At 43.3% G+C, this 26,136-nt stretch overlaps 1 protein-coding gene across 6 annotated transcripts in view; it reads right to left on the reverse strand.

Annotated features, from left to right (window-relative positions):
- Positions 1-26,136, reverse strand: part of DYRK4 (dual specificity tyrosine phosphorylation regulated kinase 4) — a 46,306-nt gene that overhangs the window by 7,547 nt on the left and 12,623 nt on the right. For 4 of the 6 annotated variants that reach the window (XM_079775392.1, XM_079775393.1, XM_079775397.1 and 1 more), the window contains 10 exons: positions 20,179-20,256; positions 19,201-19,317; positions 18,352-18,490; positions 16,600-16,763; positions 13,517-13,653; positions 13,088-13,228; positions 10,816-10,954; positions 8,712-8,793; positions 5,049-5,221; positions 2,853-2,913 (listed from right to left, as the gene is read on the reverse strand). In XM_079775392.1, the coding sequence (XP_079631518.1) occupies positions 2,853-2,913; positions 5,049-5,221; positions 8,712-8,793; positions 10,816-10,954; positions 13,088-13,228; positions 13,517-13,653; positions 16,600-16,763; positions 18,352-18,490; positions 19,201-19,317; positions 20,179-20,256 (1,231 nt within the window). Of the gene's footprint in view, positions 1-2,852; positions 2,914-5,048; positions 5,222-8,711; positions 8,794-10,815; positions 10,955-13,087; positions 13,229-13,516; positions 13,654-16,599; positions 16,764-18,351; positions 18,491-19,200; positions 19,318-19,548; positions 19,659-20,178; positions 20,257-26,136 lie in introns of those variants that run through there. The other 2 variants (XM_079775396.1, XM_079775395.1) reach the window with 2 other exon arrangements.

Genomic DNA, 26,136 nt, shown 5'->3' on the forward strand with positions numbered 1-26,136 from the left:
AAAACGCAGTGGGGTTCATGTAACAGACCTTCTGGAAGGTGCATAGTGAAGTGCTTTCATTACTTTTGTAATCAGTGCAATTTGTGGAGCCTCCAAAAGAACACCTGCTCTTAATTCCTGGCAGGACCATGAATGTGCATATGGGTATGTGTGTACATACACAGATGTGTATCTATATATGTATTTGTTTGTACAAGGGTTCAATGCATGGCGTAGGCGGGTATAGGTGCTGTGAATTCACACAAATCCCTATTTCCCTTTTCAACTGTGGCCCCGGTAGCCCCACCCCCACCTTAGCCTTTATGTTGCTCTTTTTACAAATGACCAAAGAAGAATCAGGCTCACAGGCTTATAAATGACATAGTTCCTAAAGTCGTCATTATGTAATTGACTTGTACAAGTTTTCTCACCCCACCTATTCTCTCCATCTCCTTCTTATTGCCTGGAGCTCCTAAGTATCTTACTTCCCTTTGAGGCAACATCACTTTGCTACTGATTAATAGTATTTACAAGGAGTGGCTGGGAGTTGGCAACCCAACCTGAGGAAGGGAGCCAAAAACTGAAGTGGACACAGTGTTTCCCAAGCTCACTGCATCATGAGAATCACCAAGAGCTATTGTTAAAAACATAGACCCTTGAGTCCCACCTTAAGCCTACCAAACCATAGGTTATTCATGAGGATCATGAGAATTAACATATTGTCAAGTACCCAAGTGATTCTTATAATCAGATAAAGTTTGGGAAACACTGAGGAGGATGCAGCTCCCGATAATATTCTTTCTTATGCAGGAAGTGAGGATATGTGGATGTTGCTACCAAAACCACATCATCATTGTAAAGCCTAGTGTTGATGGTACAAATCGGATGCCCTATAAAATGGGCATGTGTATGTCTTTGGTTCTCTCTCAAAGATGCTCTATGTTCCCTTCCTTTCAGTCCCCACCCATACTTTCTCTTGAGTTTAGTGGTATAGTTAAGATGTGGCTTTTGTCCTGGCCAGGAGGCAATTGATCTCTCTCTCTCTCTCTCTTTCTTTCTCTCTCTCTCTCTCTCTCTCTCTCTCTCTCTCTCTCTCTCTCTTCAACAAAAATATATCCTGGGGTGGGGGGTTAAAAAAAAGGTGTGGCTCTTCCCACAATGTCTTTGTCTAGCAGGAGGAAACACCAATATCTCTACTCTTCTATCCCTAAATCCTTTGAAATCCAAAAGACCAGTTTGGAATCAAAAGACCAGTTCCATTGCTCCATGTTTAAGTTATAGCAGCCAGTCAGCCAGATCCTCTGTCTGCCATCAGACTACTCTGGAAGAAGGTTAGTTAATGTGCAAGCACCATACTAAGGCTACCAAGACACTGGCCCCACTCAGAGGCAAGATCTTCAAAGCTCCAGCCATGACTGCAGGGTGATGTTTAAAAGATTTAACCATTGGAATGGCATGGGACTGTCCAATCACAATGGATGACAGACATCCTTGACACTGAAGTAGATCATAGAGGACCTCCTCTTGCCAGGCCTTAAACTTTTAGTTTCTTAAGTCATGGGGAATCCAAAGAGTCCTAGGAGAGGGCCCAGGCAGGAGCTTAAGGCTGTGGCATTTTACTAAAGGGTACAGAAATAGTCTAATGTTAACCATCACATGGCTGAACCAGTGATACCCACTGACCACCACCATGACTGAAACTCTGACCAGGATGACCCCCCATGAGGGTATGTTTGACTCTCCTATTGACAGGGCAACCTGTGGAGAGAAATTATGCGATTTGCCTTTCATTTTGACACCACTCTCAGGTGAAAAATAAGAGGTGGGAGGGATAGGAATGACTGGGATTCCATAGCCAGTATGAGCCTGTGAACTAACCCATTTACTATGGCTGGTCAGAAATGTCATTCCAGATGTCATGGAGTCCCTGCCTGTGGAGTCCCCATTCCTCATGTCTGGCTTCACTCCACTTGGATGTCTGGCTTCACTCCACTCCTTTGGGCTACGATTGCTTTTTTCTAGATGGGAATCCCTTAGCTTCTTATAGTTCTTCAAGGGGATTTTAGATATGAGACTAATTTTGTTTTTTTTTTGTAAATAGTGCCCTGGAAGCCCTGCCTTAGTTGGACCTTGTTGATCTACCTGTCCATCTTGCACAGCACCACTTGAATAAAAAGGCAGAGGATCATAGAATCCAAAGCGTGGGAACTGTGATGAAGGCATCATGGGACTGTGGATGAGGCTTAACCCCAGTAATTAGCCAGATGTCCTGTACATAACTGGCAAGCCACAACACACCCCCAGCAAAACTGTTCTGAGAGCCCTTGTTTACCCATCTTATTCCAAAGTTGTAATGAACCTGAGATAGTAAGGTTCTGGAGAAATAAGAGAATTTCAGCAGAAAAAGAATAATGCTCCATTAATGACAGAATATAGCAATGAAACTTTCACTATTCTTGAAAAGAACCTTCTGCTCTTTGATTTCCCTGCACACTGCATGGTGTGAGGGGGCTAACTGCTTGGAGAGGCTAGGAGAACTTAGAGGAGAGGGTACAGTTATAATATTTAAGGTTCCAAGATCTGCAAATATACCTTCTGAGCAGAAACCTGATTGTTTTCATGTTCCTGCATATTTTCACTGCCAAGACTTCATGCCCAGTGTGACTCCCCCATCCCGTTTCCACCAATCCATCTGGGACCACTTCTCAGCATCGTTTGACTTTTCTGAAAGAAATCCCTAATCATAGCATGTCTTTTGGGATGGGGCCAGGGGAAGAGCACTAAATGGGGTTTGGGGTGTGGGAGATGTCTTCAAAGCCTGTGCTACCTCATAGGCCACAATGGGATAAAGAGAGTTAGGCCTGGGAACTTACCAAAGAATGTCTGTCTCCTGGAGGCCGTCTGAATGAAGTGAGTTGGCGGCAGGCCCAGCACCTTCAACAATTAAAATGCAGTTGCTTCACTTTTGTGAGTCACACATTCAAAGACTGTTAGAGCTGACGGGGCCTTTGGTCAAACTCTGCCTTCTACAGATACACACCCAGGACATTGTGCTGTAAGTCGGCAGAGCAGGCCCAGAGCTTGGGTCTTTGACTCCTAACCCAGGCTGTCTCAGCACGCTGAGCGTCAATACTGGTCAGGTCACTCTAAACAAGCATCAGCACCAACTAGAAGTAGGCACTCTTGATGGTAGCCAGATGTCATTATCTCATTGAACAACCCAGTCAGTATCCATGATGAAACCCCTGAACTAAGGAATATCACATCCTGGCTCAGAGCACTGGGGAGGGAGGAAAGGAAGAGGAGATGGAAAAAACCAGGAGGCCGTCAGACACTTTATCACAAAATACCTACTTGAAAAAAAAGTGTAGCACTTACTTGTTTACCTATCCCCAATGCAATCTATAGTTTGCACTGAGATAGAGAAATTACAGGTGTCACCCTAAGCCCAGGGTCACCTGCACTGGCAGCTGGGTTCACAGCCATATCCATGCAGACCCTGCCCCCCTGCTCCTCAACCCCATTGACACTGAGGTCAGGAGGAAGCTGACTCTGGGGCAGTAGGAACTCAGCTCAGATCCCATACTCCTCATTCTCCTTGGTACTGGAAGCAGGAAGAGTTCAGGGGTGCTTTATTAAATCATCCATTATCAACTTTAGAAGCCATCTATGCGGATACTTCCATTTTATGGAAGTCCAGAGCAAGAAAGTAAGTTGCCAAAGAGAAAGATCCAGAATGAAACTCCAGGTTTACTGATTCTCATGCCAGTGGTCATCTCAACATAGATATCATTTACAGCTATTTTAACACTTTATTATTTTCAACCATGAAATTAAACTATCCTATATAATAAAGAGCTAATATGCTAATTAGATCAGACAGCGGAAAAACCTTCCAGAACGATCTTCTTGAATGACCTTCCAGAATGACCAGTAGGCAGGGAGTGGGGCCATGAGGCAGCCGGGGCCGCAAGGGCTGAGGCAGCTGGGGCCACGAGGGTTGACCCTTGTACAAATTTCATGCATTGGGCCTCTAGTCCTATATAATAAAAGGTTAATGTGCAAATCGACCAAACGGTAGAATGACTGGTCGCTATGATGCGCACTGACCACCAGGGGGCAGATGCTCAACGCAGGAGCTGCCCCTGGTGGTCAAAGCTCTCCCACAGGGGGAGTGCCGCTCAGCCCGAAGCTGGGCTCGTGGCTGGCGAGTGCAGCGGTGGTGGTGGGAGCCTCTCCCACCTCCGCAGCAGCGCGAAGGATGTCCAACTGCTGGCCATCAGTCGGACATCCCCTGAGGGCTCCGGGACTGCAAGAGGGTGCAGGCCGGGCTCAGGGACCCCCTCCCCCTGAGTGCACAAATTTCATGCACTGGGCCTCTAGTATTTAAATAAATCTCAAGGGTATGTGTGTGTCTCTGAGTTATAACTTTGAGACACTTTAGAAAATAGAGATTTGTATAGATAGGTAGAAAGATAGATAGAAGATAGATAATGAGCCTTTATTGTTCACAGTCAAAATATCTTTGTTCACTAGAAATTTTCTATTTCTTAGGCTTATTTTACTCCTGTTTTATCTAATTTAATTCCATAACAAGAGGCATTCAAGTAAAAGAATAATAGGTATAATAAATGACATCTGATGTATCCTTTTTTTGGGAGATATACTTCCCAGAAAGCTAATAAAATGAATGACTAATGACTGAACAACACAGAGATTTTTTTTAAAAAACAACACATAGGTTTTGATGGGTGTCATGTCACTCTGGTTTTAGTCTTTTGAATATATTTGAAAGACTGGTATAACAGTTTTATTTTTAAGTGTCACTTCACAATATGCTGAAAATTACATCTTTTTGTAATTATTAATGGTAAAAAATGTTAGATGTCAACTTAAAAATTTAAAAGGGGATACATAATTTCAAAAACACTTTTAGGGAACATCTACTCCAAAACAGAAGAGTATGCAGGCCGCTGCCCTACAGCGAGCCTGATGCAACCCAACCTTTGAGAGTGGAAGCGAGCTGTCCTGCCGCTGCCCAGCGGAGCGTGGCCAGGCCGCCCCCTCACCTCCATGATGCAGGCCAGCTGCTCCACTTCATTCTCCCCGGGGAACAGAGGGTAGCCCGTGTGCAGCTCAGCCATGATGCATCCCAGGCTCCACATGTCAATGGCCATGTTGTAGGGATGGCCCAGGATCACCTCTGGCGATCGGTAGAACCGGCTTTGGATGTACGAGTACACTATGAGCAAAAGAAAGAGAAACCTCCCCTAGGAAAACCTTCTCCTCCCCAGAGCATCCTTCTCCAGGATACCCTCTCAGGTGAGGGTGAATGGTAACTACGACTCCCTACACCAAGCATGTCAAACTTGTGGCCCATGGGCCACATGTAGCCCACAACGAATATTTTTGTGGCTCAGCCAATATAACAGTATATAAGAAACGTTTTAATAAAAATTTCATAACTTAATTTTTACAATATCCTGTTATACATAATCTTTACATATAAAACCCTAATATGCAAATAGACTGAACGGTGGAACAACTGAACAACCAAAAAACCGGTCACTATGACGTGCGCTGACCACCAGGGGGTGCACGCAGAACATGGTGGGCATTGGCAGCAGGCAGCAGAGCATGGAACATGGTGGGCATTGGCCGTGGTGGGATGGTGGAGCAGGTGAGTGGAGGCACCAGACCAAGGCAAGGGCGCTGGTTGCTGTCATCCAGATGAGCCTCTGGTGGTTACTGAAAATTCTTTACTCCTGCACGCCCGGGTCCCTGCTGCCAGCACCAGCCCCACTTGCACCCGTTGTTGGCATTGAAGCCTGCTCTCACCCGATGCCGGCGCCTGGCACTGGCCCTGATCGCTCAGTGCCATCAGCAGGTGCGAGCAGCAGCTGCTGGTTCTGATTGCCCCTGAGGGCTTCTCCACCTCCCCCTGCTCCTGAGGGGTGATCGGGGCAGCAGCCGCCACTCACACCCACTGATGGCATGGGCCCTGCTTGCACCCTTTGCTGGCACCGCCCCAATCGTTCTGCGCCATCAGCAGGTGTGAGTGGGGCCGGTGCCGTCAGCATGTGGGAGCAGCAGTGGTGGGAGTGGGCTGCCGGCAGACAGGGAACTGGGGTCCGCGGCTGGAGGGGCCGACCGGGGGCGCAGAGGATGGACTGAAACCTGTCCCTATGCCCACCGCAGCCTCACAGCCCACAGTTCCTTTCAAGGTGCACAAATTTGCGCCTAGTTATTAATAACAAACTACAACGTTCGCTAATGACTGATTGTTATAATTGTGTTGCATTCATTTCCCTTATGCACCTTACACGCAGACGCTCCGTTTCTCTCCACTAATTCTAGCAGCGCATATTTTAGCAGCTGATTGCCACATCATTAGTCTTGGACTGACTTGTTTGGTGTGAGCAACAGGAAATGTTTTGCTTTCGGAGAACAAGAAAAATAGGCTTATTTGCGTTACGCTTATTAATTTGTGTCATTATTCAGTGTCTGGTAACTTAATGTTCAAGAAAAAATATTAATTTTTATTAAAATGTTCTATTATTTTATGTTAACGATTACTCATTTATTTCAGCCCTTTGTATTCAGCGTGTCTCTATTGAGATAAACCTATGTTTCTATGAAAATTGAAGCTTTTGTTTTTTTGCGGCCCACATAAACTTAAACCTTATTTGGCCCATGTTAGCCTTTGAGTTTGACATGCTTGCTCTACGGGCTTTGCAGAAAACCGGAAGTACAACTGAGTGGCACTCAGGAGTCACATCTTGTATCTAGTCTCATCAAGTCTTACAGCCGCAGGCTTGTTATAGAGGTTATTAGCCTCACTTTATCGATAAAGAACTCTATTTCCCCATGGTTATAGGAAATCAATTTTAGCCAGCTAAGCTTTAAAAAAAGGAAACATAAGACTAATATAAAGCTGAGTTTCCAAACTATCATATTAGTTTGGGGTAGACATCTTCAGAAAGTATTGTGATTTGGCAAAGGAGGAGGCATATGAGAACTGAAAAAGAAGCACACAAAAGGCACAATTTAAAAATGTATGTTCAATATATTACGCACATATGTTGTTTAATGTAAAATGTGAAAGGGAAAGCTCAGTGGAATCTCAGGAGACGAGGCTGTATGGAAGATGATATTATAGGGAGACTGAGGTTGGAGAAATGGGACATTTTTGTTGTTTTCACATGCTATTATTGATGATTCCCTGAATGGGGCAGGGCAGTGATTCTGTAATCCCTTCTTTGTAGTTTGTCTTGGTTATAGTAAGGATATGATAATTTTGTGACTGAAGACAAAATAAAGATTTAATAAAAATCACTTTTATGTCCTGCCTGCTTCCAAAATGGATTTTAAGCACTTTGCAACTAACGTATATACATACAGGGTAGTGTTAAAAACTGGGTTTAACAGGTTTAACAGATACTTGCATAATGATTACTATGTGCCAGCCACTATTCCAAGTGTATTATACAGATGAACTCTTTCAATCCTACAACAACCCTAGGAAGGAGTTACTATTATTGTCCCCATTTTAAAATGAGAAAAATGAGGCATATAGAGATTAAATAAATGGTCAAGGTCATTCATCTATCAGTGGCGGAGCTGAGGTTTGAACCCAGGCAGTTCAAGTCTAGTGTCTCTATTCTACACTGTCACACAGTTAAACAAAAGATAAAGGGAAATGTATAAAGAGGGATATGACCAGAAACCAAGGATAAAATAATTACAAATTTGCTTCTGAGCATTCTGCCAGCCACAATAAATGGTAACTGAGAGGTTACACAGCTTTTCCAGCTGAGAAGAATAAGCACACGGGTTCTTTGCGAGAGGCATACTGTTTTCTAGCTGGAATTTCTTATGGGATCCATAAAAGGTAAAGGACATATGTCTGCAAAGTGGTGCTGCAGAATATTTGAAAACATCCTTCTAATAGTTATGTTTTTCAACCTCAGGAGGCTTCTTATGCCACCATAAAGGCTGCCTCTTCTGTGTGCTCTTAACACGGCCTGTGTGTATTTCTGATCACTGCACCTATCATGTTATCTTTCTGTGTCTTCCATTGGACTGTAAGCAACCTGAACACAGGAAATGTTTATTTTTTGTTCCTGGTATCCAGAACAGTGACTGACACATTGTAGATACTCAATAAATCTTTGTGGAATGGTACTTGTTGTCAACAGCAAACTTGATAAAAGCCAAAAGTAGAGACTAGCAGATCAAGTTCAACAGTTTGTGCCAATGTTCTCAGGGCTGTTTGCTGGATTCTAGCTTGAAAGAAGTATAAAGCCTAGGGAGCCTAGGGCAGTGAATCCCAAACTTCGGAACGGCTTTGTGCAGACTCTTGGGTACTCCCCCAGAAAACTAGATTTGGCACATTGGGGGTGAGGCCCTGGGAGCTATAATTTTTCAGAGGCCACAAGTGATTCTGATGCACATCTAGTTAGTTTGAGGACCCGACGCTCTTGGGTAATTCCTAATCCACAGAATATGAGATCTGCAAAGGACGCCTGGTGGCTTTAAATCCAACCTTCTCATTTTATAGAGGTGGAAATTTAGTCTCAGAGAAGTGAAGCACCTTGTGCAAAATCATGCAAGCAATTTTAACAACTGAGCCCAGACTAGAACCCAAGTGACTTCGTTATGAAGTACTTGTTTCAGTAGGGAAAGAAATCTCGATAGGAAAATTCAGACAAAGAGACTGGAATGGGGCTTACCTCTCTCATGCTCATAACAGCTTGATCCAAAGTCAATAACTTTAATAGAGACTTGGCCCTTCTGGTATAACACGATATTTTCCTGAAGAGAAGAAGGACATATGTCACATTTTAATAATATTGTCCTAGGTCTTCTATTGATCTAAATGTCTGCCATCCTCTAGGACCCAGTCCAAAATTAGACTACTTCATGGTAGACTCCTCCCACATCTCCTCCAAATCCCATATGTTTACCTTCCTTGACATTCCATTTGACTTGTATTATATACCTCTTATTTGCTGCTTTGCAGTATCTCTTTTACATATATTTTGTCCCTTTCCCCATATAGATTATGCATTTTTTGATCTCCTTGGCACTTGGTCCTATGCCTTGCTTACACATAAGGCCTTAGAAATATCACTGACAGAATTTGATGTATCCATTAACCCAATCACATACAGCTACGACAGTAGAAGACTTAAACAAACAAATAAAAAGACAATGATTTGATTGGAATTTGTGATTCTTATGCTGACTTTGGGGAAAATGTGAAACCAGGAGTTCCAGCAGTGTCATGGATAGAGAGGCAGATCTCCTAGACTTGCCTCCATGAGCATGACAGTATTCCACTGGAAGATTAAACTACTAATCGTGTTTTCAAGAATCTGGATATCAGATGAATTGATTATTATGAATATCAGATGAATGAATTGTTTTCTCAGTCCCTTACCATTCCAGATATGGAATATCAGCATTAATCCAAAACCCCTGGCACCATAAACTAAGAAAGTACAAATTTAGTTCCCACTCCTTTTTCTAAAGAATATTTGTGTTAACTGAAAGAGTACAGTCAGCAAGTCTTAAAAGAATGAGAATTTCTTGTGTGTCTCTAGGCCAATGAAAAGTCTCCTTAGCTAGAGGGAACTGGCCTTCCAATTTATTGGCAGAAATCACTTGGCGGGGGGAGGAGGAGAGGGGGAGCGGGGGTCATGGATGCATCAGGCCATCACAGGTCTTTGATACTAAACATTAAGTTCATAAGAATAACTCTAATTCTTGAACCCACATTCATCATTCTGTTGGTTATATGTGTACTTCCCTACTGGGCACATGCATTCCAATTTACTTGACCTATTTCTCAAGGAAATAAATATTTTGGCTACCAGGTGTCTTGTGAATTTCCTTGGTGAGAGTCAGTCCCCTATGCTCAAAGACCATGGTTATTGTGACCCACTGAAGCTGCAAAGCTAAGGATTAGGAACTTGAGTGTGGAGAATAAATCAATGTACCGGCATTGTGAGGCTCCTCCAGGCAGCCCTGAGAGAACATCTCTATTTAGACAATCCTTAATTGTCTAAATATCCCAAATTATTTAATGGATTTTATTTTTTAAAAATTAACCATTTTGGGGCGTGAGGAGAAAGGAATGAAGAAAAGTTAAAGGATATTTAAGTATCTGTAAAAGTCAGGTTGATTTTGGAACCAGCTCCTGACCCCATATCTTCATACTTTTATACCTTTTCTCTACCTCTCTGTATTCCTCACATTTACTAATACAATCATTAATTCATCTAACAAACATTTACCTACATATTGACTGCCATTTCTATTGTCAGGTACCATGTTAGGTCCTGAAAATAAAATGGTGAGAAGACATGATTCCTGACCCTGAGAAAACTTGCAGTTCAGTGGCGGGTACACGTAAGCAAACAACTCCTACAGAAAGCAATCGGTGCAGTAACAGAGCTAAGTACAGAATGCTAGCAGGACATGAAGGAAGGGCACATCCATTTGGAGTAAGAGTAGTAGTCAGAGATTTGCTGTACCCTAAGACCAATTCAGAGTAGAGTGGGGATAGTGAGGATTTAATACAGCAGAGATCCAGCCCCCTGAATGACACATCTTCCACAGGAAAGCCCTAGACCTTCCTATTCCTATCTACCTCAATAACACCATCTCTCTTCATTGTCCCCAAACCATCCCTTAGTCTTCACAACCTATGACTACTTGGCTTTCATCTGAGAGCTCTGGCCATGATGCTGTCTAGTTACTACTTGGGAAGAGAATGGGACAGTTTCTGAGGGTAGGAACCAGCTACCCTGGCAGGATAGAAGTTGAACTCACAGGTTTGAGATCGCAGTGAATGATCTTCTCTAGATAAAGCATTTGTAAACACTTCAAAACAGAGAGGGTGAAGCGCCGAACTACTGACAGACTGAAGCCTTGAAAGCTATTATTCTTCATTAACTCATACAAGTTGATTCTGGGAAAGAGAGAAAGTGACGTGCATCAATGTAAAAAGTATATAATGCTAAGTCTGAACCAACAAACAATTCCATACTACCTGGTTTCCTTCCGGTAATAGAAGGCAGGGCTTTTGTGTCCTATAAACTCAACTTTTCCATTGATTCATGGGGACTCCAGGGTGCCACTCAATTGTGCTGGCCTCTCAGATGTGCCCTCATTTCTTACATGAGAAGGTCATTAAATAACTTTGTTATGTTGTGGGTGTTAAGACATTGGACCAAGCTTCTAAAATATTCATAGTTCTTCAGGCCCTTGGGAAGAATCCAGGAAGTCTACCAGTTACTCAACCCAGCAGCCACTTCTGCCCAACCCTACAAAGACTATGTAAAGATGTCAGGTTTGCCCTGGATGGTGTGGCTCAGTTGTTTGGGTGTCGTTTCAAGCACCAAAAGGTTGCTGAGTTTGATTTCAGTCAGGGCACATGCCTGGGTTCTGAGCTCCATCCCTGGTAGGGGGGCTTGCAGAAGGCAGCCAATAGATGTTTTGCTCTCACATTGATATCTCTCTCTCTCTCTCTCTCTCTCTCTCTCTCTCTCTCTCTCCTCTCTCTCTCTCTCTCTCTCTCTCTCTCTCTCTCTCTCTCTCTCTCTCTCCCATTCCTCTTTCTAAAAAGTCAATTTTTAAAAATTATTTTAAAATTTAAAAATAAAAAAACAAAAAAGAAAGATGTCAGGTTCCCAACAGATAAGGGAGCAAGAATGTGGACAGATGGGGGCTGGGGTAAAACAGAGACACCCTACCCTATCTATACCAAGCCTGACCACTTGGTTCCATCTGTCATTTTGCAGGAATAAGGCCTCATTCTTGCCAGATTTTCCTAAACTTTCTAGGCAAGCAGAAGCCTGCAATATTATATAAAAACCAGCCATATTATATGAAATCTGCTGACTTAACAAATGTTGGAAACTAATGCAAGCATTTTAACAAGAAAAACGTATTTGTGGGCTACCAGGTTATAACCTCTGTACAAACTGTAAGATGGGGAGAGGAGGGATAGGACACAGCCCAGAAGTGACTCTGCATCGGCCTCTTTCTGATTTCTCCTAATCTTCTATCTCTAAACTTTATCTAACTCTGCCTGTATTTAGGAAGCCATTCCTTTTTGACGGGCATAGTGGCCTCATCCTAACCAGCTCTGTGACCTGGGCAACTCTGCAACCTCTCTGAGCTTTGGCTTTCCCCCACAGACACTGCTCCTCCTGACTTCTCAGAGCACTTTCAATACAATGACATGCTAACTGTGCACTTGATTAATGGCCAAATCAGGCAGCCTGGGTTGTCCATGATGTCACGGAAGATAATTCACTTGTGGAAAGTGGACATTTTGTAATCACCAGAGATGGTGAGGAGAGTGTCAACTTCACTCCTAATTCAAATTTAGCCAGTTTCTGGAATTTCAGCGATGGTGTCATGGGAACACCAAGCTACCTGCTTAGTGAAGCTGATAATACTGGGCTTCTGAGAGGTCACCTCTATTCTCCTTTGCTAAATGCATTCTAGGTGTCTGGTTTTAATTAAATTTTATCAGATGGTGTTCCCAGAGAGAAAAGTAATCAAATTAGCATGTCCTTCCAATTAGCACACTCTGTCAGCTCCAATATCCAACCAAGTGATGCCAATCTATTTTAGTCAGGTTCTGCTCTCTTACCAAAAAATCTGGTCCTGTCCTTATTTGCACAAAATCAAAGTTCTTTCCCCATTCTAAGAAGCCAGCTGCCTGCTTTCCTGAGTTTCAACCTCTGCATCATAGGGTGGTAAAGCCAGTGAATAGGAAAATGGTAGCAAAGAAAAGTCCTTTTCAACATATTTCAGTTTCATTCTTGAGGACAGAGGCCTTGTTTTGGTTATGTCACCCAGTCCAGCACCCAGCATCTGTTGGCACATCCAGGTGACAGGCATGATGAAGGGATGGGGTGAGACTGGCAGCTTTTGGCCCAGTCTCCTTGCTCTTAGGCTTTCTCTATATGTCCATTCTAGTCATTACATGTTTACATCCAGAAAAATCTAGTGTCTGACCTCAAAGTTTCTCTTCTGTCACCTTAAGCCACTTTTTGAAAGAAAATTAATTTAAAAAGGAAAAGCAGCTGACCCCAGGAGTTCGAAGGTGATGCAGAGGTGGTTGCGGAAGTAGAAAAAGTCCTTCATGTGCACCACATTGTAGGTGTTGTCCTTGTCCTTCCTTCTGAGAGTGTCCAGGATCTTCAGCTCCACCAGGGCCTGGTGGTGAAATCTGAAGTGATTGGGGAGGGGCAGGGAGGATGAGAAATGGAGACAGGAGACATGGTGTCATATCATGCTGCACCAGTAGCCCATTTCCTCAGCTCCTTCCCTTGACCCTGGCAAGGCAGAAAGCACTAAACTCTCCATACCTTGCATTCCCCTTCACCCCACCATGAAATCAGATAGGCAAAAAGAGGAAAAGATCAGAGGAAGGGGCAGAGTTGGGAAGGGTTGACATTATGGAGGGGCCAGAATCATGCAGTCCCTCCTCTATAGCCTATGCTACTATCCACCCCACCTCTTCTTGTTCCTGATGATTTTCAAGGCCACCAATTCATTGTTTTTGTGATCCAAGCACTTGGCCACCTGTCCAAATGACCCTTTCCCAATCATCTCCAGAACCTCGTAGCGGTAGGCAATGTGGTCATGCAGGACCTACAGAAGCCAGGCAAAGGGTGAGGAGCAGAGCCATAGACTCTGAGGTTCCCTGACACTGAGGCCCCTGGATACCCATTCTCTCAGCTCATGGATGACTGCTAGGGGGCGCTTTCTGAACTGCACTGGGCACTAGTGAAACTCCCACCCTCATCTCATTGCTACTGCAATGGTTAGTTTGTTGTCTTGATCCCAGGCTACCCATGTGATACCAGGAGAAGTCCCACAGGCTCTATCCATGTCAGGTGATGCAAAGAACATTGGGTGTTCTTTGGGGAAGAGCAGCTTCTGTTTGGGTGAAGTTCTGTTTCTGACCCCTGATGTGTCTCCATCATGAGAGAAGGCTTTGTGTCTGCTCTATGTCTTTCTGGCCGGACCTGGTTCTCCTCTTGACTTACCCAGATTTAATTCTACCTTGAAGTTAGCAAGTTACCGAGTTACATAACTTGGACCTTTCTTAACTAAGAAGAGAAATAATTTCCAAGAGCCAGAATCATCCATGTCCCTTCATGTGCTGGAAACTATGAAGCAACTGTTTAGTCAAAGCAACAGAAAATTATACATTAAAAAAAAAACAACACTTTTTGGGTGGCTTCAGACAAGCCACATACCCACTCTAAGCTGCAGTGCCTTCATCTGAAACAAGGTTCTAGATAAGATATCTCTAAGACCTTCCAGTTCTGAGAATCTGTGATTCCTAGTGTTACACTCATGAATTTGGGAGAAGTGAAGGAAAAGTATTCGTGTACAAGTCCTCAGAATGTATTTGTGATTGTGTAGTGGGGATCTGTTCTCATAGGAGGAATCAAGACCATGCACATGTACAACTTCAGTGATATGTGGAAATAGATTGCTCTACTTGTAAAGGTTCTGCACATGTTGATGTAAAGGTATATGTGGTTCCCTGGCATTTGTACATATCTTCTACATGCCACCAGTTTGGAGGTATCATAATTATACACTCACACTTGGACATTGATTGAGGCAAAGTACCAGGCCATACTCATATTTTATAGTTTCCTTAATATTTTCAGAGTTTAGCAGATGCCCAAGTATATGATAGGTTCTCAATAAATAATGATTCAATTAATATTTGATGACAGAATAAATGTGAGAATGAGGTTGTGTTGCTTGTTTGGAAATTTGCTATGTACATTGTATATAGTGTATGTACATTCGTGCATACACTAGAATGCAACAAAGATGGAGATTCTGAGTATACAGAAAGCACACATATCACTCTCCCCCCACCAAAACATAGCTCTCTAAGACTTGAGATTGAGGAACTGAATTCCAGTGAATTAACTTAAGGGTAGTGCTGAAATCCCTGGGAATTTCCCAGAGACTCTAGGCCCAGGTGAGGGGGAGAGGAAAGAGGAGGGAAGGGAGAATGTGAGAAAGTCTGTCTGAAATGGTGGTAAGATTTATATTAAAGATTCTTAACCAAGGACCCATATCCCTCCACCTCACTGAAATTTTGTGTCTGTGCAGAGTGCCTTTTCTGATGTAAGGATTTATAGCTTTTATCAGATTCCCAAAGGGATTCTTGACCTAAAAATGTTGAGAACTAGGGCCAGAAACTCTAAATCCTTGCTTCTCAAAGTGTGGTCTGAAGACCAGAAGCGTCAGCATCATCTGGAAGCTTTTTAGAAAGGCAAAAATCTCAGGTCCCACCTCAGACCTGTTGGATAAGAATTCAAAATTTTAATAAGATCCTCAGATGATTTGTGTGCATAGTAAAGCTAAGAGAAACACAACCCTAAGTGCTATTAAAACAATCTGCCTCTTCTATGAAGTCATCAAAGACTAATCCTGTCTCCTAAACCTAATCAAGTTATGAAGATGTCCAGAGGAGGAAATTCCCACTAGCCCACCATCCTAGTGGAACAAGCATCACTTATTTGGACATCCTCAGAAGTGGAAATTGCTTCCTGAAGCAATAGGGATACCTTCCACTGCCCAGATTTCACCTGAAGCTGCGGAGAGGCCCCATCCTGGGAAGCCACAGAGATACAGAAAGAAAATTGAAGGAAGTCAATCACCAGGGACTCTATGAACCAGGGACTATAGTGGCAAAATGTTTTTTTTCCCTTTATTTTTATTTTTTGTCTGTGTGAGAAATGACATCTACACTAATAAAGAAAAACATGCAAATTGACTGCCACTTCACAACACCCACCAGCCAATCAGGAGTGAGTATGCAAATTAACCCAACAAAGATGGAGGCGGTCCCGCCCCACAGTTGCTCTGGGCCTCTGGGCAGCACGCATGCAGGCATGGAGCAGCTGGGCAGGGCTATGAGGAAGAGGGCGGGGGGCAGAGGGAGCTACAGGAGCCGTGCTCCGGCTGGAGTGAAGACTGAAGGCTCCACCTGGAGCAAGGACTGAAGGCTCCAACTGGAGTGAAGAGTGAACTCTCTGGCCGGAGTGAAGACAGAAGGCGGAGGCCAGAGCGAAGGCCTGGGTCCCAGGTGCCAGAAGAAAACCAGTGCCAGCAGCCAGGGGAAGGAAGGCCTATTGCATGAATCTTTGTGCAACCGGCCTCTAGTTTATTATAAAATAGGAAAAAAGGTCCATGTATGGGCTGGTGTGGGGACAAAAAAGGGAATGTTTGGGAGACTGCATCTTATTCCGTAGTCAGTCTTTTACCAGTGGGTCCAGGGCTGTGCAGAAGAGCCTGTGGGAGTTCACCCAGGAAACTCTATTCCCAAATACTCTTAGAGAAAATTATATTATTACTAGAGTAGTTTGTGTATTAATTGCATGTTTTCCCATTTATAAAAATGGCATTTCTTTTGTTTAGCACCTACTAGAATACTTCAGGATGCCTAGTCCCAGATACATCAGCACCAAAGGCTATAAAATAGCCCACACTTTTTTCCTTTCTAGGCCTTTTTGTCCCCAAGCCCCAAACCTCTGCAGTTTCTATGACCTACTCTCCCATCACCTTCATATAGGAGCCATGTTCATCATCAAAACTCGTCTTGCTGAATTTCTCAGGAGCCACGTGGAGCTTCTTGGCTTTGAGCCCCAGGAACCACAGCTCTGTGTAGCCCAGGATTTCACTTTGCTCATAAGAAGACAGTTGGTTCCTAAAACATCTTAGGGCCTCTGTGTGAAAAACACTGTGGTTGTCAGTTCAGGTGAGGCACCCTGGGATCTGCCCAAGGTGGAGACAATGGCAGCCCTTCCAGTTTGAGAGCCAGTCAGCTCTTTTGGCACCTAGGTGGCTTACTAAGGAGTATGCATCTTGAGACTCATAGGGTTGAACTGTAACACGGATATATGTCAAGGTATACTGATTTCAACAACCCAGGAGAAAACACACAAAGGAAGTGAAAGGGAGAATTCAGCCCAAGTTAATTTGGTATTGGGCTGCACAAATACTTTATCCTGAGAGGGTCTAAAAGCTATGATGTCTTCAGGGGCCAAGCAGGTAACATAAATATGACTTTCAAAGCCCAGGAGGTATTGCCAGCTGAGCCAGTGAGTCCCTCAGACTATAAGGGAGAAACATGTGTTAGCTCTTCTTTACTCTACGCTGGCCCAATCACATCAGGGTCCTGTGTTTGGTCTGGGGGTGGGTGGGGTGGGATTCAAACTTTAAGAGAGATGTAGATAAACTGGAGAGTGCTGAGAGGAGGGAAACCAGGATGGGGGAGAAGAAGGGGCACGGTGTTATTTAACAAACTGCTGAGGAGTTGGAGAAGGAATTATTGGGGGAAATAAAAAAGACTAATGGGGGACAAGACCTGTGTGTGTCTCCATATATACAGTATAAGCTGACTAAGGCATGTTCCTGGCCCAGAAGAACTGAGACTTAAAAGAGCAGGGAGACACATAGCAGCTCTTCAAAGGCAGAACTAGCTCAGAACTAGAATATCTTTAGGGGACATTTTCTGGGCTGTTTTAGAAGCAGCAGCACAACTAATTTCAAAGATGTGGGAGAAGAGCTCTGAGCATCAGATAGTGTTGGGACATGGTAGATGCTCAGTGGATTTGGGTTTTCTTCCTTTGAACCTTAATAGGTTATGAATCTCTGAACCTTGTGAGGAGTCAGCTCCTGGCCAAAAACCGATGTGTAATCTTTCAGGCCTGACCATAGGCAATTACAAATGCTTTACCTGGCCGACACCATGGGGAAGCTGCCCTCCCCACACCAGCCTTGGTGCACAGCCATTGCATTGAAATCTGGGAAGAGTTTAAGTCAAGGACTCAGGGTCCCTTGCTGGCATGCACTTATACATACCTAACCCAGGAGCCTCCATTCAGAGGCCTCTGCAGGTACTTCTGCCAAGATCTCTTTATCAAGAAGATGGGACAACCTTCAAGACATTTTTCCCCACTCTGACTCAGTACTCCTAGAACTCCTCTTCCCCATCTCCTCTATAAAAGGACAGGAGCCTGGTCAGGCTCTCCAGGCAGTGTGAGCTAGTGCCTCTGACTGTGGTGATACCTGTGACCCTGACCTGGAGCCAGTCCATAGGTGGGGAGAGGGAGGAAGAGGAGGAACAGAGGAGGTCAGTGTTTTCTCCTATTGAGCATCCTGCTTACAAAAGGCTTGACTGTTACTTTCATTTTGGCTTGTTGCCTTAATTGACTAATCCAATACCTAGCAACTTCTCCAGCTCAGCTTAGCTCTTCACACCTGACCATGGATAACCACCCCCCATACCCTGCTACTGCCCCGAAGGCATACCTGCTGCTGTCAGAGGCACCTTGTGCTTCCTTCGTGGCTTCTCCTTGGACTTGGGATCTTGGGAGTTGGTGCTTGAAAGGGAAGGCATTTCTGAAGCCCTATCTTCAGAGGCCAGCATCTGATTCTGATTTTGATTCTCCTGTTCATGGAAAGAACTTGTGATAAAGAACTTCTTAGGCTTCTCCTGGGTGTCCTAAACTATTCACCTGACCAAGAACACCTACATCCAGACAGGCTCTACTCCTTCTTTCCAGGGAGAAATGGTAATGATGAGACAACAGGTTTTCTTGGTCTTTCCCTCAAAGAGAGTATCTGTCTGACTCATCTTTGTGAGATCCATGTACATTATGCAGTTAACAGTATGCACCTAACAGCTCCAGTGACCTCTCCTGCAGGAGGATATGTATGGAAGAGTATTTTATTGCTGCTCTTGAGAAGGCCAATTCCTAACTAGATAAAGTGACTTGTCCAAGGACACAAACACTTATACTTATGTGTGTATAACATCCTTTAACTTGGCACTTTCTTACATTATCTCATTTGGTCCTATCTCAAAAAATGGAGGAAATAATGGAGGCAAAAAAATTTTTTTGTACACCAGACACTTCATTTTTCCTTTTCTCAGTGAATCCTCATAATCCTGGAAGAGCTCATTTTGTAGATTAAAAAAAAGTCAATGACTTAACAGTATTTGCTGAAAAATTACATTCATTGTAAAGAGTGAAAACAGGACTAAAACCGGCTGACTTGGGCTTTTCCCACCTTCCTGGACCTTTCTAAATGTTGGTTCTGGACTGAAATCAAGTCTTCACCTGCCTGCTCAGATCATGCCCATTGCCCAGCACTCACCGTATACAGCAGAGGTGGCTTCAGCAGGATGTTGTGGCTGATGTGTGGTAAGTTAACCATGTTGTTCTTCCCCTTGGTATCCACCAAAGGGAGTGAAGTAATGCTGGTGTTTGTATCCTATAGAAGGAGAAAGTGGAAAAGTTGCAGAAGCCTCAGGCAAGAAAAGGTCTCTGAGAGTCATTTCTCCCAGCATCCTCCCCACAGCAAGGATGAGCCTGAACCAAATCTAGGCCTTAATTAATTAATTAATTAATTTTAATTTATCTTTATTGTTGAAAGTATTAAAGATGTCTCTTTTATTTACCCCTTCGACCCCCTCCACCCTGCACCTGCTACCCCCAGGCCTACCGCACTATTGTCTGTGTCCATGGGTAATGCATATAAGTTCTTTGGTTAATCTCTTCCCATCCCCCTCCTTCTCTCTGAGATTCATTTTTAAAGTTCTTGGAGAGAAAATCAGAGTGATCAAGCAGATGGCTTCTGGGTTTGAATCCCTGTAAACAGATCACACTCTATCTAAGCTGCAATGATCTCATCACTACCATGGGGACAACAATGGGACCTACCTCATACTTTCTGTGAGGTAAATAAGGCAATCTATGCAGAACAGTCCTTCAGTGTTAGCCAGTATTATCAGCACTGTAATATCTTACAACCTCAACATGGGGAAAGTTCTTCCTGCAAATTTTCCTTGGTACAACATAGTTACCACTTACTCTAAATTATTGACTTGACCTACTCACTTGGATTTCTCCCCCACCCTGCACTGATTGAGTGACTGATTGATTAGGAAAGAGGTAGTTTGACTATCAATAAATAGAACAGTTAACATCATGTGGAGATGGGGCACGGTGGTGTGGATAGAATGTGCTCATCATGTTATGCTGAGTTGAACAAAAATGCCTGTTACAAAGTACCCTGCCGCACTACCTGCCCTCATCCTCTTGTAGAGAAAAGAGACTAAGCATCAATTCCTACCTTATGCAATAATCGGGTCATTCTCAGGTTCGTGATCTTAGGTATCTTCTCAGTTTGAACATAACGGTTACACTCAATCTGGATCAAGTGGAAGAGAATTGGAATAATGCTTCACGTGGTTTCATCTCAAGCCACTCAGACATTTATTTTGCTTCATTACAATAAACAAGATACACTTGAAGCCAGCTATCCTGACCCCCAAAGCTAGGAAGGGCTAAGAGAGGCTCAAAGAAGTGCTGATTGAATGTCTAAAAGACTGGGTGAGTGAATACTCAGACAAATGATCTTTTTAGCAGTATTTATCCTGGATTAATCTGTCCTATGGTTTGCACACATTTTTAAAAAATCCACATAACCTTTTTGTCAAATAAAATCGTAACTAGAACCCCAGGACACGGGAAGAGATAAAAGCTGAGCTTTTTCTTGCTAACGAAGAGAAAATGCCCATAGTCTTGCCCAGGAATGCTTTTACCCTCAGAGTGGCTTTGAAGGGAACCCACTAGAGTATTAGGCACCCAGCCAGAACACCAGTGATCTTATCAGAAGAGATTTCACATCTAAAAAGAGGTGCAGAGGGGAGATGAAAACAACAGAGCAGTGTGTCCTAAAGGGTGGCAAGCACACAATGAGGCATGTGGCATAATTGTAAATAGTATACAGATAACAGCTATCTATGAGTTATTCATTTATTTTAATATTTATTTGAAAAATTATAACTAACACATTAAACCTGTAATATTGTGGTTATTATTTAGAATAAGACTAAAATTTAAGTTAAAAACAACAACAATGTGAGTACTATATAGATATGGCAAAAATCATGAAGGTAGCACTGAGAAATAACTAAAGTTTAGCAAAAACAGCCTACAGTTTGAATCTAGGTCCTATTCTTTGAAATAGAACCCAGGGATCTCCTTCCAGCCCTCTCTTAGGAATTGAATGACATTTACCCAAAGCTGAGGCACAGCTGGTACCAGAATCACACCTTTAAAACTTAGTATACTGGCTGCATTGAAATAGGCATAGGGTACAATACTTCAACTTAATATCACCTATCACAGCTAAGTCCTCCACAGAGCTATAATGGTGTGGACTATTTAATACAGTCTATCTCGATCTTCTGGAATATAGTTATGATAGGAGAGGGGACTGCATAGAGCATGGGCCATGACCTCAGACCAAATTCATTTGATTAGCTAGCTAATGTGTACTATATACAGAATTAGGTTGTCTATTGGATGGACAATGATGCTATCTGAGCAAATACTGCAATGGCAAATCTTAGTGAGTCCCAACTTCTCATCAAGTTTGTGGGGTTTAAAACTTATAATCATCAATACTGACAAGCTGGCATTGAGAATGAGTTCGGAAGACAGGACAGATAAATGAAAAGTACATTAACAAAACACAATCCAGACTAAATGCCAAATGAATAGCATGGAGAACGAGTGTCAACAAAAGAAGAGATCACTCTGAATGCAGTCTGCCCAAAAGAATATAGGGAGGCTCTTTGGAAAGGGTGTGGCTTGTTCTGGGCTATACTTGGGAGGAAGGGCAGAAAGCATGTTTATTAGGTGAAACAACAATGTCTGGGCACACTCCAGGGGTCTTCACTGCTCATGCAGTTGAGCTGGAGTTCAGTGTACACTGGATTGTGGAAGGCACTAAACACTAAACTAAGACATGGTCTTTATCCTGTGGGCAGCAGTGAACCACTGTGCCAGGTTGCAAGGCTGGGAGTTACATTTGCAAAGCAGCATTTCAGAAAGATCCCTCTAGCAGCAATGTGGCATAAAATAATGCTCATCAATATGGACTCCGAAGCAGACTCTGGTTTTGAATCCCAGCCCCACTGCTCATTAGCTGTTTGGCCTTCAGCAAGTTATTAATCTCTCCTAATGTAATATGGGGATAATAATAGTACCAACCCCATAGGGCTGTTGTGAAGATTAATTGAATTCATTTGTGTAAAGCACTTAAACCAGTGTCATGTATATGCTAAGGGTAAGTGTTTGCTAGAGCTCATTTTCCTCATTTGTAAAATAGAGAAAGAGATCTTTGCTCATTTCTTGTGAAACAGGAAAACCATGGACTTAGAAGTGATGCAGGATGCACAAGATGGTGTGGGGCCTGAAATGATTAAAGGAGCTGAGGATGAGTAATCTGAAAGAAAAAGACAAAACTTCTGAGAGTTTAACAATTCTGATACTGCCATATAATATACTGGAGTCAAACAACTAATAAATGGATGATAGATAGTAGAAACCAGGTTTCTCACCGTTAGTGTGGAAATTTATAGATAATCATGCTCAACATCAACATTACCATCATGGATAATAGATTAGAGTCGGAGATACCAGCAAGAACTCATGCTTAACTTAATATAGGTACAGATGGCTACATACAGAAATATTTATGGATATGTGTATATATATGGGTTAGCACTCCAGTGTGCACACACACACACACCTCTTTGCTTTGTCAGCTGAGAGGTCATAAAGGAAATAACACTCCAGTAAAAGCAAGCACACCAAGCACTGAGATCATAGTTTCTAATTCCTTTCTCCAATAAGAGGAACGAAAGCTCCTTGGAGAAATAATTGATTTTAGGACTGGGGCAGGAAATGTATGAGATGAACCTGGGCATCTTGTAGTGACAGAAAGTAAAGAAGTGTTCAAAGAAAAACCCAAACCCCACAATGATGAGAGTGTGTCAGAAAAGTACCTGAGCCAACTGAAAGAGCTGCCAATGGCCAAAGCTGGAACAATTTTAGCAATAAAGTAAAGTAATACTGGATTATAACTCTAAGTATAAAATACATATTCGTGATTCCATACTGATGTAAATAAATTATTTAATAAAGAAATCCATAGGGGAGAAGAGACATGTCTTCCATGCAGAAGAATTTCTAATAAATTGTATAGATATTCCACCCTGAAGGAGGAGGAGCACAATGCCCATTCCTTCAGCATGGGCTGTGCATAGTGACTGGTTTCCAACAAGCCCAGCATGGGAAGAGAGAAACCAGACAAGCACTGCCTCTGCAAGGTAATCCAGGGCAGCATCAACAGTCACAAGTCATGTTGACAGTATGTACCGTTGATAGAATTTGGTGAAAGTGATACTTTACCTCAGTGGACTTCCTCCCAAAACCTATAGCCCTAATCTTATGAGAAAAACAGACAAATTCCAAACCAGTAAACCGTCAAGGTCATAAAAAAGGGGGTCAGGGGAGTCTGAGAAACTATCACAGCCAAGAGGAAGGAGCTTGGGGAGACATGAGAATTAGACGTAATGTGGTATCTTGGCTGGAACTCTGGAACAGACAGAGGACATTAGGTTAAAATTAAGGAAATCTGCCTAAAGTATGGAGTCTCCTTAATAATAATATATCAATATCTGTTCATGAATTGTAACTAATGCACCATACAAATGTAAGATATTAATAACAGGGGAAACCAGCGCAGGGTATGGAGTGGTATGTGGGAATTCTGTACTATCTGCTTATGACACTTTACAAACTTGTTCTACAGGGTCTAAGGAACAGGATATGGTCAAAGTGTGGAATTTATAAAGAGGTAGCGTTTGGTTTGATAAAAAGAAGGATTTCTTAAGTTTAGAGCTGTCCAAGAACGGAACACGAGTCCTCGTGAGGTGTGAGCTTTCCATCACTGGAAGAGGCTGAGCCCACCTAGTAGCATCTGTGAGAAATGTGCATAGAATTTCTCAAGATGTAATCGCCAAGATCACATCTGCCTGTAAAAGTCATTCAAGTGACCCTGGGAGTGTGTCTTGAATGCAATCTTCATCCTCATGTGGAACCAAGGTTGAGAACCATTGCATGGAACAGTGCTCCCCAACCTTTGTCACATCATGCAACACATAAACAATACTATTTGTATGACAAGCTGAGGTGAAGAGAGGCAGCTCTCAGCCATGTGCTAGCAGCCCTGGGTTCCAGCTGCCCCAGGCTTGACCAGGCCACTTTAAAAGCTGGTAGCCTCCACATCTCTGCACACAACACCCGGTGCAGGGATACCAATATGTTACACAAGTTTATGAACTTGCTTAGTGGTTTGTTGTCTTAAGCATCTTCCTCTAGAGACACACAACGCTCTATAACAACACTTCATTCTTTGGTAGCATCCCCCGGAGGCAGAAAGAAGAAGGTGTGAGCTCCTGTATTCAGGTGGCGAACAGAATTTTTCCTTTAACAGTGAGTTTTATGACATTGTTCTGTAATCCCTCGCTGACCTCTGAGCTGATATAGTAGGAATCTCTCTAACAATCTTGAACTCTGTATCCAAATTTAGATTCCTCAGAGTAAAAAGGAGTCTATTCACAGGGGTACCTAGCATAAGTGATTCCTTTGCTGTTGAGACCTGAGAGCTGAGCAGTGGCTGGCAAAACCTCTGGAGGGTGAGAGCTCAGAAGGCAGGGCATTAGAGGGAGTCTGCAGGGCCTTTTCAGGGCTCCTGTTTGTGCATCATGGCCCTCAAAGACCTCAACACCAGAAGTCAATGTGAACATCCTTTGTTTTCCAAGCTTTCTATATGAACATTCACTACTTATCATTTAAAAATACCATTATTTAAAAACAAACATATATATATATATATATATATATATATATATATATATATATATATATATATATATATTGCAAAATTCTACATGGTTCCTTGCAGTGCGAAAGGGGTGGGGGTGGGGGGAGACTAATAACAGCAGGGAGCACCCTGAGAGCCTGGAGCAGAGAGAATTGAACTTGAGAAGAGGCTGTCAGGGGACCTAGACTCAGAGCCTCAGAGCATGAAAACCACACTGTGGAGGTCAAAGGAAGAGAGGGAGACCCCTGTGCTCACAGCAGGCTCGGGTTGCTAAGATTCTCCCATACCCAGGCCCACATTCAAACGTTGGGATCTCCCCTCCCCTCCCCCATTCTCCAGCTGTGCTAGTCATGGCTGGTGACAGATCCAGAGGGCCTGGGCCCTGAACCAACTGCACCAGGGGAGCTGATCAGGAGCCTCAAGCCTCAGATCCTGATCCTGGGTCCCTCCTCCACCTCTCTTGTGCCTCTGTCTTCTGAGCAGGAAGCTGTTGGGTTCTAATACTTCTTTTGTTTTCTCAGAAAAAAAGAGAAAAAAAAAAAAGACAAGAGAAAGCTGAAACCCAGGTACTCCACCACCACCACCACCACCACCTCCCCCGCACCCCACCTCCCCACCTACATCTCTGGCATTCATGCAAAATAGCTGCAAAGTTGCCAGACTATTCCAGTTACTGGTTCCTGTGACTCAAGGATTCTTTTAGAACAGCTCCTTCTTGTCTCCCCAGCTGGGAGATACATGGAATCACAGATCCATGGACCCTTGAGACACATCATTCTTACCACATTTACTGAGCACATCTATGTGCCAGGCAGTGTGCTAAGCACAATCACATGGTCCAGGGGTATTCAAATTTGTCTAAAGAGAGTTTATAATACAAAATCTCCCTAGTGGTAAAGCCCAGAAATCTTTATTCATTAAAAAACTCCCCAAGTGAGTTCTGTGCAGCCAAATTTGGAAACCCCCTTTTGGAACTAATCTCTCCCACCTCTGAACTTGGTTTTTCTTTATGTCATTGATGTTGATGTACCCATCCTAATTTTTTATGAGCTCTTATCTCCCCACAACGAGATCCTATGGTGGCAAACAGGCCTTTCACCACATGCCAGCCCTCCAGAGCAGTCCCTCTGGCTGGTTCATCTAGGGGTCTGACCGCCCCCCCCCCAGGGGGAGTGGTCAGACCCCTACATGTCCTGTGTGTTGATGCCTGTGTGTTGATGTCCATGCCATTTATCACAAGACTAAGCCTGTGTGTTGATGTCCATGCCATTTATCACAAGACTAAGCTGGGGTCACCTCTAGAGGCAATCTTGGATGTGCTAAGTGTCTCTGGATGGGGGTGGGGTCTTC

This window comes from Cnephaeus nilssonii (assembly GCF_951640355.1).
Source record: "Cnephaeus nilssonii genome assembly, chromosome: 6".
In the NCBI taxonomy this organism is placed as follows: Eukaryota; Metazoa; Chordata; class Mammalia; order Chiroptera; family Vespertilionidae; genus Cnephaeus; species Cnephaeus nilssonii.